The sequence below is a fragment of the Acanthochromis polyacanthus genome, chromosome 7 (assembly GCF_021347895.1).
Source record: "Acanthochromis polyacanthus isolate Apoly-LR-REF ecotype Palm Island chromosome 7, KAUST_Apoly_ChrSc, whole genome shotgun sequence".
In the NCBI taxonomy this organism is placed as follows: Eukaryota; Metazoa; Chordata; class Actinopteri; family Pomacentridae; genus Acanthochromis; species Acanthochromis polyacanthus.
The window spans coordinates 33,507,840-33,522,806 of record NC_067119.1 but is presented as its reverse complement, the minus strand read 5'-3'; the positions used below and the strand labels follow the sequence as shown (position 1 = coordinate 33,522,806).

At 39.0% G+C, this 14,967-nt stretch overlaps 1 protein-coding gene across 10 annotated transcripts in view; it reads left to right on the top strand.

The window, feature by feature from the left end:
• Positions 1-14,967, top strand: part of LOC110956318 (citron rho-interacting kinase) — a 68,506-nt gene that overhangs the window by 38,172 nt on the left and 15,367 nt on the right. For 5 of the 10 annotated variants that reach the window (XM_022201693.2, XM_022201696.2, XM_022201694.2 and 2 more), the window contains exons 18-25: positions 337-472; positions 561-665; positions 993-1,133; positions 1,403-1,522; positions 1,799-2,024; positions 4,156-4,314; positions 4,503-4,526; positions 14,272-14,442. In XM_022201693.2, the coding sequence (XP_022057385.1) occupies positions 337-472; positions 561-665; positions 993-1,133; positions 1,403-1,522; positions 1,799-2,024; positions 4,156-4,314; positions 4,503-4,526; positions 14,272-14,442 (1,082 nt within the window). The remainder of the gene's footprint in view (positions 1-336; positions 473-560; positions 666-992; positions 1,134-1,402; positions 1,523-1,798; positions 2,025-4,155; positions 4,315-4,502; positions 4,527-14,271; positions 14,443-14,967) is intronic. The other 5 variants (XM_022201697.2, XM_022201698.2, XM_022201699.2 and 2 more) reach the window with 3 other exon arrangements.

Genomic DNA, 14,967 nt, shown 5'->3' with positions numbered 1-14,967 from the left:
TTGGAAATGTCTAAAATTATTTTCAGAATTGATGTAAGCTGGGCAGGTTGATGAAAATTTGCTAAATTAAAAACATATTTAAAAAAACACACATACTGTTTTATACTAAACCCAAACCTTTAGTTTAAAAAAAACAGCTGGCCCACAACTCTCTACTTTGCTACATGAGTAGAACTGCAAAAATATACACACTGGTATATGAAACTGACTTCTTTTAATTTGATTCAAATAATAGCTATTTCATGTAGAACCTGTAGAAATCTAATAGATGAAGTGGAGTATGCACTTAAAGGCTCAAAATAATAAGTGTGAACAAAGGTTTTCTGCCTGCTCTAGGCTTCGTGCAGAGCAGCGTAGCTCAGAGTCTCGCCAGGCGGTGGAACAGGCGGTTAAGGAGCACAAAGCTGAGATCCTTGCCCTGCAGCAGGCCCTAAAAGACCAGAAACTTAAAGCTGAGAGCCTTGCAGACACTGTAAGCATTTCCACAATGTTGATCAAGTATTTTGCTTTTGCCTGGTGAGCAGATGTCACAGCAAAGTCTTCCTGCTTTCATTCCCCAGTTGAATGATCTGGAGAAGAAGCATGCCATGTTGGAGATGAATGCCCGCAGTTTGCAGCAGAAACTGGAGAGTGAGAGGGATCTAAAGCAGAGACTGCTGGAAGAGGTACAGTGTTTTCACATATCTACCACTGATTTCTGCTGTTTTCTTTTATGCTTAATGTACAAATTTGAGCTGTTTCATGTTTCTTTGTTCCGATTACTGCAATTTTTCATCGACTGACTTCAGAATATTACACCTCTGATACAAATAAATTACCAGAATATAAAAATAAACTTGTTTTTTTGTCTGTAAAATCATAGCAGTTGACAAATTTCAAGCCATGCTGAAAGGCTGAGCTGATTTTATCATTGGAAAAAATCAATTCTAAGAAGCCTAAGTGGAAAGTCACGGCATCCAGACAGTGATGTAACAGCTGCTTTTCTTCCATAGCAAGAGAAGCTGCAGCAGCAGATGGATGCCCAGAAGACACATATATTCCGTCTGACCCAGGGGCTGCAGGACGCTTTGGACCAGACTGACCTTCTGAAAACTGAGAGGACTGATCTGGAATATCAGCTGGAGAACATCCAGGTGCTGCTACACACACATTTACATATGTATAGAAGAAGAAAAATACACATAGGAAGTAAAGTTCCCAGTCACTTCAGGCACATGTACACTTGCTGGACTGGGAGTAAATTATTGTGTCATTTTCAGTCTTGTTTTTTCCCCCACTGTTATGAGCCACATAAAAGGATACATAACCCCCACCCCCACCCCTTCTCTGTCTCTCTGTCACCCTCTCTGTGTAAAGTGAAGTACTTGAGGAGAAATTCATGGCAGTAGTGATGTTCACTTAGCTCCACCTGCAGGCTGTATACTCTCATGAGAAGGTGAAAATGGAGGGGACCATCACCCAGCAGACCAAGCTCATAGATTTCCTCCAGGCCCAGGCCCATGGTGGCTCTAAGAAGAAAAAGGTCAGATGGAAAATATATTGAATTGGATTTATTCATTAATAATATGTTATTGCTAACGTTGGAAAAAAAGAGTGTCACAAGTTGTTGTGAAAGTTTTGGCATTAGACAAAAAGACTGTAGAAGAGTTGAATGAATATATTTTATCTTTTGATTGTGATTATCACTCACGTCATACTAAGTGGATAAGTCAATAAACCAAGTGAGTGTTATGAAGCCTACTAGGAGAACAATAATAGCGGGATTAAAATCTTGTGTGTTTTCTTGAATGTCTCTCAGGGTCTGTTTGGACGCCGGCGTGAGGACCTGTTGGCTGCCATGGCTGCTCAGGCTCAGGGTCAGAGTCAGACCCAAGGCCAGGTTTCCCCTGTGCCTCCCATCCAGCCGGTGCCTCTGCAGTACAGCGACATGAAGGCTGCTCTGGACAAGGAGCGTGCTCGTTGCTCTGAGTTGGAGGATGCTCTGCAGAAAATGAGAGCAGAGCTGCGGTCTCTGAGAGAAGAAGGTGAGACTATCCTACAGCACCCTCATATACAAACTGATCTACAGTATGCAATATGCCTTCTCTGGCAAAGAGATCAAAGCTGCATTCTTTGGAAATAGATGTTCTCAGTAGCTTTCTCTCTGTTTCATTTAACTAGCTGTCTCAGAGAGAATCATGCAGGACTGTTCACATGACCAACTTTTTTTATAATTTGGCACATGCGGAGGTCCAACCCCTAAACCATCATAGCTGCAATCAGAAATGTCATATCTCTTTTATATTTTCTTTTACAGACTTTAGAAGATAGGGTGATTTTGAGCTGAGATCAGCAAAAAAAAAAACATGCTTTCTGGGGCAAAAATTGTAATTTTCCCAACTCCTAGAAAAGCTATATGTTGTATTTGCAAGCATGATATCTGGCAATATTGTGGAAATTTAGTCCCTCCCCGACTGAAAAAAGGTAAAGTTTGCTTGGATATAATACTTCATGGAATATTTGGCACCATGCCAAAAATATGATATCTCCCAATATTGCAAATCATGGAAAATAGCAACAAATATGAGACAATATATTTCCGATGTGGTCACCTTTATTTCAAATATCTCAGTTCAAACCACTAACAGTACTGATATTGTTCACAGAAAAAGGGTATTTACCCAAGGATGTTGGGACAGAGAAAATTTTTTTGATTTTCTAAATTTAATATTTTCATGGCACATACGTTTGAAAACTTGAGTTTTGAAGTCAATGATATTCCAATGAAACAGCCTAGTTTGAATAAATTCCAATGAAAATCTTATATTTATCAAATTTTGTCAATATCTATATATTTATGTAGAAGTTATTATATATATTATATATCATATATCATTATATATCCACATGTAAACATACATATGCCATCTACGTCATGGTAGTCCTGTACTATAGCAGCATGAACAAAGAAATTGAGAAGAAAGATACTGCATGTTCTGTAATCACTAAGTGTACATGGCAACATGGTTATGTTTTCCATATCCAAGGAAGATGAATTCAGTGCAAAACATATATATGTATATATCAAGTAGTGAGAGTTAGACATCCACTAACAAACAGATCTTCAAAGTGAACAGGTGTCCGGAGGTGTCAGCATCACATGAAGAAAGTGAAACTGTATGCCCACCCCAGTCTTTCCCATAAACCCCTTCAAAAATACAGGCCATCTTCTGATCTTCACCAAAAAAAAACACGATTAGGAGTTGTCTGCAAATTCGTTGACAGTTGACAGCTGATCTTGAGGTCTGTCTGCAGCTGAAGGAACAGGGTCGCACCAAATAGCAAACAATAATTTTTTTCCCCCATGCTTATTTACTGCTATCAAGGTAGTATATATTTTTTACGATTAAAGAGTTTATCACAATTTTCTGCCCAAGCATAGCAGATATTTCGCACCATATGTTATGAATTATGACTTGCAGCCAAGAGTACCTGACTGCAGACCTCCAACCTCCACGGATGACAGGAAACACATCACCTCCATGGGAGACAGGAAGTTGTTTGTATTTTATGTTTGGTTCTAAAAACGTGCAATTTTAAAAATAAATAAATGTATTTATATAGCATTCAGTTTTCTGTCTTGTGCTCGTTCTCGCCTTGCAGCTGTCGCCCTCTGGTGAGAAATGGCGACGCTACGCGCATCCAAATCTGTATGAAAAAAATATAAATTTTTGGTATATTTTACGCCATATCCTTGGGTAAGTCAGCTTAGTTTTAAGAAATAGGAAGCGTCCCCATGAGAGATTTTGATTGTCAAAGTGAAAGGATTTTCCCTATTATTTCAATGTTGAACAGCCTGAACTGACTTCAGAAAGCTCAATTTTCAAAGTGACAAAAGTCAAAGAATAACCAAAACACAACACTCTTTTTTGCATAGAATCTATTTTTTTGGCCAACTGAACATTTGGGGAAGTTTAGAACAAAATCGATGATGGTCATGTGAACAATTTTCTGGGTTCTGCATGATTCTCTCTGAGACAGCTAGTTAAATGGTTGCTGTGGAAACTAGGACTGCATTTCATTTATTGTTGAGTGATTGTATCTTACTAACATTATCTTCATATATACATAAAAAAGAAAAAAAATAGTTCAGTTAATCAATTATTTGAAACTCAGCTCTCCAGTATAAGGATCATGGCAGTTCTACAAATCCAGCCACAACACGGCAGCAGATAATTATGTCTGCCATGGTGAAGTCTCCTGAACACCAGCAAGGCCCAACCAGCCTGGCACCCTCCAACTCTGGACGCAGGAAGGACACTCCAACACCTGAGGGTGAGTGACGGATGATGTTTACAGTACTGCAACTGCTTTTCTCCACTGGACACAAAAATGCTGGCTTACAGCTTCATACCTGACACATACTGCCCCTTACCTGCACACGTATGCACACACATGTTTTCTCACTTTCAAAGGATAATTTATGAAGCTCTTACTATCCTTTCTTTTCACACACCTTTCAGAGAGAAGGAGGGTCACTTTTGAAAGTAAGTCGTTCATGCAGAAACTCGTGGTTTCTGCAGTTTGGTCTCTTATCTCTCTTCTCCTTTTGCCGCATCCACATCCTTGACAGGCCAGATTTTAAAAGCTCTGCACTTTTATGAAATGTCAGATCCCACCAGGTTTGTCAGGTGAGGCTGGAAAATCTCCAGTGCAAAGCTTTAGAAATCTGAAGCATTTTACCTTGGTTGCTGAAGCTTAGTCAATCTGATTTGCAGAACCCCGCTCTGTTCTACTATCCCACCTGAACTTTACATCACACACAGAGATGCACCTTATGATGAGCTCTGTATTACACTATACGCTATGTGACCTTTTAAACCCACACTGTCAAATAAAGGTATTATCCAGTCAACATATTTCTCATTGTAACAGGCAAGGTTACAACGACAAAGGGAAGACTGGATCTTATCTTAATCTTATGTCATTGTAAGCTGATTTAGATTTTTGTTATGAACTCTGGTAATTGTTACAACAACAAAAATAAAGAAACAAAAGAAAAATGTAAATGCAAAAAGTGTTGAACAAAGCAAGAGAATAACAACAGAATGGGGAATGTCAAGTTTACATAAATCCATGGCTGCAACAACACAATGTAATTATTGCAATACCTAACACATGTTGGCAACATTAACACACTCAGGAAACTAATACGCATATTTTATAGACAGGACTATTCAACATCCATAAATTGTCATTACGTATGTGGGTTATTTGTTGCAATGCTTTTTTCAATCAGAAAAATGGTTAGATAATTGACTATAAACAAAACTTTGTGTTAACTTTTGGGTGTAAAGCTTTTAACCATACTCTCCAAATTTAACTCATATGACAACATGTTAATAGAAGAGCAATGCTGTACAGCAGAAACTGTGGTGTTTAGATGTTAAGTATAATATTTAAATTATTGTTCCAATAATAACTATATGATGCATAGTTTGGCTGCGGACTGTGAATAATAATTTTTGTATCTCTCTGCTGTCTGTGTCACTGTTCATTTACTTGAGGGTGAGGCAGAGGAGACTGACCCCTCCTCCCCCACACACAAGGAGCAGACAACAGCAGAGAGGACACATGAGAAAAAGAAACAGGCGTTATGTTTTACACAAGTTGGTGATGAAGACTTATTATTTCATGATGCACATGTACAATGACTAAAACATCTAGCCTAGCTGCGCTAGACCCAGCTCTTAAGACACAAGGGTCTAGGAACTCTTGACAGGGAGGGAGGCAGGCTAAAAAGGTTGTCATTCAAATCACTCTGCAGCAATTGGGTAGGTATACAACCAATCAGCGCAACGAATAGGCTGACGTAGTTCCTAAGAGCGCCGGATTGTGGCTAAGTCTCATTAGCTTCCCAACCAGCGGAGCCAACTGGTATATTAAGGATTTGCCATATCCCGTCGGCATAAGTCCAAATACGTCTTTCTTCTCAATGAAACACTTCAGTGCCGTCCTTTGTTTATCTTTCAAGTTGAATTTTAGCTTCAAATCTTTAAGGGCTGTGGTCAAAGCCGAGTCGAAAGATAACTGTTTATTGTGCGCCAGTTGTTTCCAATGTCAGAATCGTCACGCCTCTGTCGTCACTTCGTTACGCCCGCCTTCTGACTCTACACTTCATGGTGATTGGTCCGGCCAGTTTTAGGAGAATCCAGCCTCGAGCCTTATGGAGGGTAACTAGACCCACCCTGGCAGAGAATTAAATTCGTTGCCGTGGGTTGTCTAGCGCGGCTAGGCTATAAAACATCATCACTGGTATCGGCCAGTATTGGTTGTCAGGACTCATTCTGCTGAAAAGCAAGTTTTTAACTTGTTCACATATCCACAAGGGCTTTTATATGGTGAAAGATAAATATTGAGCATGAGGAGCAGTCTACAGCTAAGCATTTCTACCCTAAAACTGTAGTGTGCTGATGACAGTCTCAAAAACAAGGATTCAGACTTCTGGGATTTCATTCATAACAAATCTGAAGAGCGAATCCTTTCAACTTGCAGGGTGGAGCTTTCTCATTTCATACTTAGCGATAATGTGGAGTAGTTTTACAGCATTTGAGCAGAGCCATAGGTGAGTTGGTGAAAGCTATAATGAGAAGGGAGAGTTGTTTGAGGAGAGAGGCAAAGACTAGGTTAATCTGTGCTTTCTAGAGAAAGTGAACATTGTAGAGTTACATCTAAGCCATTTTAAAACAGGAATGATTATTTTCATTAAAACTTCTAAACATGTAACTTTAATACACAGAGATGCATTTTTATATGTCAAACTAGTGACCTTAAAATGAGATACTGGTCCAGAATGAACCTTGCCAGGCAAAAATAAGTTGAAATAGTTTATTGTGCCTAGTGAATTTGCACATTTAAAAAGCATTGTATTTTATGTCTGCACCTGCCTTATCATGATAAAAGTAGGTAGAATAATATGTTGAATACACTGCAAAAGAGCCCTTGTTTTCTCTACAAATAAGTGGAAAAAATGTGAATTTATCGACAATTGAGGAAAATTATATTATCAAAAATGTAATATTGTGCATCCCTAAACACTATAATCAAAAATCAGTTATTTCATAACTGGTCTCATTTTCCCTGCTTTCTGATGTTTTTAATTTAACTTTAGGTAGTGTCTACAGATACGTACCCGTAGCCTGTGGCCTACGGATACGGCACTTTCCCTTAACATAAATATTAATGAGCCGTACATAAATATTAATGAGCCGCCTGATGAACGCGCTTCGTGATGTGATTGGCTGGTAATCCGACGAACATAAATATTAATGAGCCGGCGACGCTGATGAAGGCGCTTCCGTGATTCGAGGTGAATCTGCGGAATGAATGGCGGAACTAACAGCCAGCAAACTACAAGTATTTTTTTTACCTTCAAAAGTAGCGACAGACTATTACATATTAACAACCTAAACAAAACCCTGACGTATTTTCTGCGTCTGTCAACACAGACCCTGTCTCAGTCACTTTAATGTTAGCGGACTCTGTTGAAAGGCTAATTCACATCACCACAAACAAATCTCACAATATCACAGTAAATCGAGTTTGTGGGTTTTTTTAATTCATGCCGAATTAAAGAGCTGCTCCTCACCATTCACGAGTGTTTGTTTCATATTCGACATCCTTAATTTTATCTTGTAAATTAGCGTCCGAAATTAAATGGGAACATTTGCAATGGAGTTCGTCAGCCGCTTCCACCACTGAACGCAGTAAACTACTTAATAGGAACTGGACTTCAAACAATTTAGACACGGCGTCTAAAAGCGTAAAAACTGCAATGTCTACGTAAAGTGTGAGAGGAGACGGTGTATTTTTAGTTAAATTATACAATGTTCGCCGTCAAAGTCATTCATATAAACTGCCTGTAATGTGCAGCAAATAGTAGTTAACCATCGCCAGCTCTTCAGTGACCTTAACGGGTCCGTACCTCTAGTACAGATGCTACGGGTACGGTCCGTACCTCTAGCATCAACCTTAACTTTATACAACCAGCTGCCATTTAGGAAATGTGTTTGTTACGACCATTGGTATAATGACAGGCAGGTATGAAATATCAAATTGAACAAAGTTGCACCAACGTTTAGCAGAATCAGCAAATAATTACTGAAGTCTGAACCATGGAGTCCAACATTTAATCATGACTAAGTCCAAGAGAATGAGAAGCTGATGATACATGATACATGTCTGTCAGTGAAGGATATGGCCTGGTAATATATATATATATATATATATGTTAAACCCAGGACAGAGCACCTTTTCTTTGAACTCACCCACTTTTCAAATGAGCAAAAGTATTGGAACATGTGACTGATGGGTGTTTCTAGTTGCCCAGGTGTTGCCTTTTAGATCGATTGCAGAGACATTAAATAGTTCTTGTTTTTGGCTTTGGGTTTCACCTGTGAAAATTGCATTTTCGGTTAAGCAAACATGAAGACCAGAGAGCTGTCTATGGGAGAAAAGCAAACCATTTTGAAGCTAAGAGAAGAGGGAAAATCGATCAGAGCTATTGCACAAACATTGGGCATAGCCACTACAACAATTTGGAATGTTCTGAAAAAGAAAGAAAGTACTGGTGTACTGAGCAACAAACATCGAACAGGTTGGTCCAGGGTAACAACAGCAGTTGATGACAGAAACATTGTGAGAGCTGTGAAGAAAAACCCAAAAACAACAGTCACTGACATCTCTGCCAGCCTCCACTGGGCAGGAGCAGGGCCGGACTGGGAAAGAAATTCAGGCCGGGAGATTTCCAATCAGTCAGGCCACTTTCGCCACCGCAAGGGCTGTGTCACGTGGGTTAATGCACCAAAATTTTGTGTTTTTTCTTTCCAAAAATATGCCTTTTACAGTTATGTTATAGCAATTACAACACTACTAAACAGACAGTAAGTCTATTAAACACAACCATAATGACAGCTCCATACAGTCCAGTACTTTTCTCTTCTATAATCTCTTCACTACCCTCACCAATTTTTCCAATGTTTTCCTTTTCCTATTATTTATATAACATGTGGAATTAAAAAATATATATTGTTTTGTTAGTAAATTATTTAGATGTCAGCTGGTCATAGCTAATAGTATATGCAAACACCAATGTTCATTTTATGACTGAAAAATGTAAGTCAACTGCCTATCCTACTTGAAGAGGGGGTCTCAAACGTTTTCAGGCTTCCTGCAACCCACCTGACACCTGTGGAGCTTATTTGGGCCGGACATTTTTATTATATTTTGGCCTTTGAAGTCTGATGATGCATTTGTGAGAAGAACCGACCGTTTGTAAACTTACTTGAAGAGGGTGCTTCATAATCTTCGCTCCTTCCACTCTCTCGCCTCACTCTCATATCACCGCTCTGCAGTGCTGCTTACCCGTTCTCGCTATGAAGGGGCGGGACATAAAGCAACTAACCAATCGTGGCACGTTTCTTCTAAAAAAAATGTCACTTTGACCAATCCCTATCCTTCTGATTTAGAGCTCAGAGTACTTGGTTTGTGTGAGTGACAGGAGGGTGGGCGTGTACTCTGTAAGGCTTCTAGCGCTGCTGTCTCTGGCCTGTCTGTCAAAAAGCCGATCAACGTTTTTTCATTGGCCTGCCAGTCCATGGCTGGCCTGTCCAGGCAGGCCAATAAGGAGGCAGGCCACCGGGAAAAGTCCCGCCTCTCCCGATTGCCAGTCCGGGCCTGGGCAGGAGTGAAAGTGTCACAATCCACTGTTAGAAGAAGACTTGGAGAGAAGGAATATAGAGGCTATACCACAAGATGCAAACCACTCATCAGCAAAAAGAATCAGAAGGCCAGATTGGATTTTGCAAAGAAGTACAGAGATCAGCCACAAAAGTTTTGGAACAAAGTTTTATGGACTGATGAGACCAAGATTAACCTCTACCAAAGTGATGAAAAGGCCAAAGTATGGAGAAAGAAAGGATCTGTTTATGATCCAAAACATACAAGCTCATCTGTGAAACATGGTGGAGGTAGTGTCATGGCTTGGGCTTGCATGGCTGCTTCTGGAACGGGCTCACTAGTCTTTATTGATGATGTAACTCATGATAGGAGCAGCAAAACCATAACTACAAAACCATTTTGTCTGGCAATTAACAGAAAAATGCATCAAAACTAATCGGGAGAAGCTTCATCATGCAACAAGACAATGACCCAAAGCACACTGCCAACACAACAAGGACTTCATCAGGGGGAAAAAGTAGAAGGTCTTGGACTGGCCAAGGCAATCACTGGACCTTAACCCAACAGAACATGCATTTTACCTCCTGAAAAGGAGACTGAAGGGAGAAACCCTCAGAAACAAACAAGAACTGAAAGAGGCTGCAGTAAAGGCCTGGAACTGCATTTCTAATGAAGAATGCAACAGCCTGGTGAAGTCAATGGGTCGCACGCTTGATGCAATTAGTGCAAGTAAGGGTTATGCCACCAAATATTAAATGTTATTCACTTTAAGTTAATTTAATAATGTCTGTTCCAGTACGTTTGCTCACTTGAAAAGTGAGTGGGTTCAAAGAAAAGGTGCTCTGTCCTGGGTTGTTTAACACATCTAGATGTAAATACCACAAAATAAAAGCTGGAATTCTGAACTTTTGTGTCATATTCATCTTTTTATCTGAAACCAAATGTATTCAGTATACAACAAAAACAAAGGAATTGAACTTGCTGTTCCAATACTTTTGGAGGTGACTGTATATGGGCCATTCTACCGAATTTGTCCAAACTGTGGTCCCACACTAAAAAAACTATGTAACAAAACAATTAAGAATTCAGACTTTACATATTTACTAAGATTCTGTTATGATCTATTTAACACACAAGACAGCAAATAGATAGTAATAAGCTAAATATATACAAAATCATCATTTATAGTGTACTTTCTATTGGGAGGTGGTTGTCCCAACCCCTAAGCCCTAAATTTCGACCTATGAAAATAATACTTAAAACAATTTTATATTTTTTTTCAATGATATTTTTTAAAATATCTTGTTGATTTCTTTTAAACAGCATTGAAATGCTTTGGATGTATTGTGGGTTTATTTTTTTAATTTAAAAAGATCATTCAAAAAACGCTGTCCCACGCTTTCATGTCACGTCCGAAACACAGATAGTTTTGCCACATAAGTTGAGCCTGGTTTTTAGCCACACCCCTGCATTTTTGATCAGGCAGAGACTCAGCATCCCTCTACCTCATGGTAGAGGGATGCTGGAGGGATTTTGAGTAGTTCCAAAATCTGAAAATCTGTCTGGAACATTTTTAATTGTCACTACCAAACACATATTCTCTGCAATTAGGTAAACTTTTGGAGGTTTAATGCAACATATTATGTTTTTATGTGTGTACACCTGTTCAAACATCCATTTGCTGGCCATGTGCTTAGTAGCATTTTTTAGCTATTAGTTAAAATTAGCTAAAATTGTCACAACCGAAACAGTCACAACCAAAACAAATGGTAGAGTTTTGGTTGTGACACGAACGTTTCGGTTGTGACAACATGTAATGGTCCTCTTACTTAAGTCAGTATTTGATCGTTATTACCTCTTAAAACATATGACAAAACAAAGCAGAAAAAGTGCAGCAGAGAGGCTGAGAGAATACAGACAAAGAGTGAGGGATGACCCAGAGAAGTATCAAGAGTATTTAAGGAAAGAAAGAGAAAGAAACAAGAAACAAAAGGAAGAAGGAAAGGTGAAAGCTAACAGTGATTTATCTGCCCGGGAGCAAAGGAAGGTCAGAAGATCCTGGAATGAAAGGCAGCGAAAGCACAGGGTGTTGGTGAAAAGACAGAAAGAGATTGCACAGCCTGGAAGAGATGGCGGAACAGCTGAACCAACAGCCCCTGAAGAGGGAAGCCATTCCACCTTGAGCTCTGGGTGTGAAGGGGGTCTGTCCAACTGATGATATCACTGAAGACCTTGTTGGAAAATGGTGTGTTGTCACATATAACAATGATCCATATTCTGGAATCATTGAAGACATCACAGAAGGTGATTTGTACATTTTTTTGGTTTTCTCTCATATTTCACTGTTCACTATTAGTTTGCATGATATTTCTAATTCTAACACATATTTTACCCCTCATCTGCAGGTTCCCTGGAGGTCAAAGTCATGCACAAAATTGGGCAAAACCGCTTTTTCTGGCCGCGAATGGAGGACAAGATCTGGTACACTGCAGACAAGGTCATCACCCTGATCCCTCCTCCAGAAAAGGTCACGGCCAGGCATGTCCAAAGCAGCCCAAGTGTGTTCACCAAAATATTTGAAAAACTAGATTTTTAGCCCAAGAGTGTTCACCATATTATTCTTAGGAAGTTGTTTGTTTTGTTTTAAGTTAAAGTTCTTGCATAACACTTTCTGGTGTGTGTATTTTTTTTTTAAAAGATGTTTTAAGTAATGTTACAGTAGATACGTTGTGATGTTTGAGTAGGCTAATGCTGGCCTTCAAAATAAATGTCTTTGATAATAAATTACTTCATTTCATTGATTATAAACATTTGTGTTCATAATATTCCCAATGTAAGACATGTTAGAAGTTAATATTAAGCAATAAGGTGGAGGGAATATGATACAACCTTGCAAACAAAAAAATAGTGGTCACTACCAAAATAGTGCAGTCACAACCGAAGCACTGGGTGTTTTGTAAAAAATAAAAGATATTGAGTCATCAACTAACATTTTATGATGACTATTCATTAAATGTATATTCAATTTCATAACTCATTAACTCTGAGATCTATATAATCAGTGGAATTCATTTTACAAGAAAAAATTGGATTTTGATTTTGATGAGTCTGAGAAATTGAAATTGAAAAATGTTTAAAATATCATTTTTATTGATTTTGTTGTAAAACCCTTCAAGAAAAAATTGTAAAAATTTTCTTTAGAGGGGGCATGGAAGTTCAATATGAACAGATCAATATAATACCTTTTATTGCAGTGTGTTGCTATGTTTCAGTTGTGACACATTTTGGGAGCAGAAAAAACATTTCAAGAACAGGCAGAAATTAAAATATGAATATTGACTGCACTATACAAGATATGTGTACCTTAGATATGGTACAACATATATATGAGGACGAGTGTCCCTGGTCCCAGAGCTGGATGCTTCAGATCTGCGGTCGATGTTCCACCAACTGGTCTAGTCTCCATCATGTCCACTGTGGGATGCTGCCGCTGACCTTCCTCCAGCCCTCCGCTTCCAGCTCCCCTTTTCCACCAGTCAACTCTGCATCGCCCTCACTATACTTGTTATGCTAATCTACATACTGTTTGAATTCTACTGCTAGCTATATATGTAGTATATTTAATGTCAGAGCTGTACATCATAAGAGTAAACTATGAGTCAGTTTTCAATGTTAGCTTACACTTTGTTTGTGTCACATATCTTGTCATACATGTATCCAAATGTGTGTTGTACTTTCCTTGCTTTCCCACCCCTCCTTCTCCTCCCATCCCTCCCCCTTGCCCTCCTCTGTCCTTCTCAACCCGCCCGGCCAGCAGGTAGATGGGTCCCCCCTATATAGAGCCGGGTTCTGCTCGAGGTTTCTTCCCTGTTAAAAGGGTGTTTTCCTTGCCACTGTCGCCTTTGGGCTTGCTCTGGGGTTCAGGCATATGGGTTCTGTAAAGCGTCTTGAGACAGTTTGACTGTAATTGATGCTATATAAATAAAATTGAATTGAAATTGAATTGAATTGAACAAAGTTTTGGGGAAAAAAACACTTCAAAAAAAAAATTTCCAACCCTGCACTTTGGACAAATTCGGTAGAATGGCCCATATATATTTTAAAAAATCTTGGGTTTTTACAAATATATCCCTGGGATGCAAATGACTACCTTAAGACTGGTGTTACATTAGAAAAATAAAGTTCACCTCAAATAAAAATAGATGTTAATTTTTCTCTTTACATTGTTATCAGCCCTGAAATTCTATGTGTGCATCTCTAGTAGAACAGCAAACAACGAACACTGGTTGTGACTGGAGAGACTTGATAGCTGGATAATGCCTTTAGAATGCAGCAGTGAGTGGGCACAAGCGAATGGATTGATCACATCAATATTTTCAAGCATTTTTGCATTTTGCTCAACATCCTGCAGTTCTTTTGAAAACCTTTTTTTGTTAAAGTGATTTCATAAATGCTATGGCATGATGCACTGAAGTTTTGAAGTGATAGATGTACCTGAGAGAGTAAGAAATGCTGGAGCTGTCTGCCCTCACTGTGTTCCCTGACTGTATTCAGAGTACAGCCGTCGCTTGAAGGACAGTCAGAGAGACAGAGAGAGGGAGAGAGAGAGGGTGGTGCACCACAACACCGCTCACCGCTTCACAGTGGGACTCAACATGAGAGCTGCCAAGTGCACTGTGTGCCTGGATACTGTGCACTTTGGTCGCCAAGCAGCTACCTGTCTGGGTGAGTTACAGATGTGTTCACGAGGACAGACCCAATGATAAATATTAAACTGATAGTAATTTTCTTTAAATGTTTTGCTACTTCAAAAATGACAACATCCAAATTTTTTTATTTTATTTTATTTTTTATTTTTTATTCACATTTAATAACATGTAAGCATACAAAACATTGTGCAATGAACAAACAAACAAAATACAGACAACAAGGGTACAAAATTGAAACCTACAATAAGTTGTGAGTATTGTGTGTGCGGGAGTGTAGGGGTGAGCGTGTACATGTGCTAGTTTGTGGTACTTTCTTGGTGGTTGTTTAGCTGGTTATAACAATAAAAGTAACATCAGAGATAATGAGGAGGGCTTAAGCAGAGGCAGTGTTTTAAACAGTAATGTCATAATAATAAATCACTAAAAAAAAAGTAAATAAAAGAATAGGAAAAAAACATGACAAAAAGACAACAAAATGAAGTAGACACACATTATAGTATGATAATGCTAAATTGAGGGGGAGATGAGGGAGCGAAAGAAA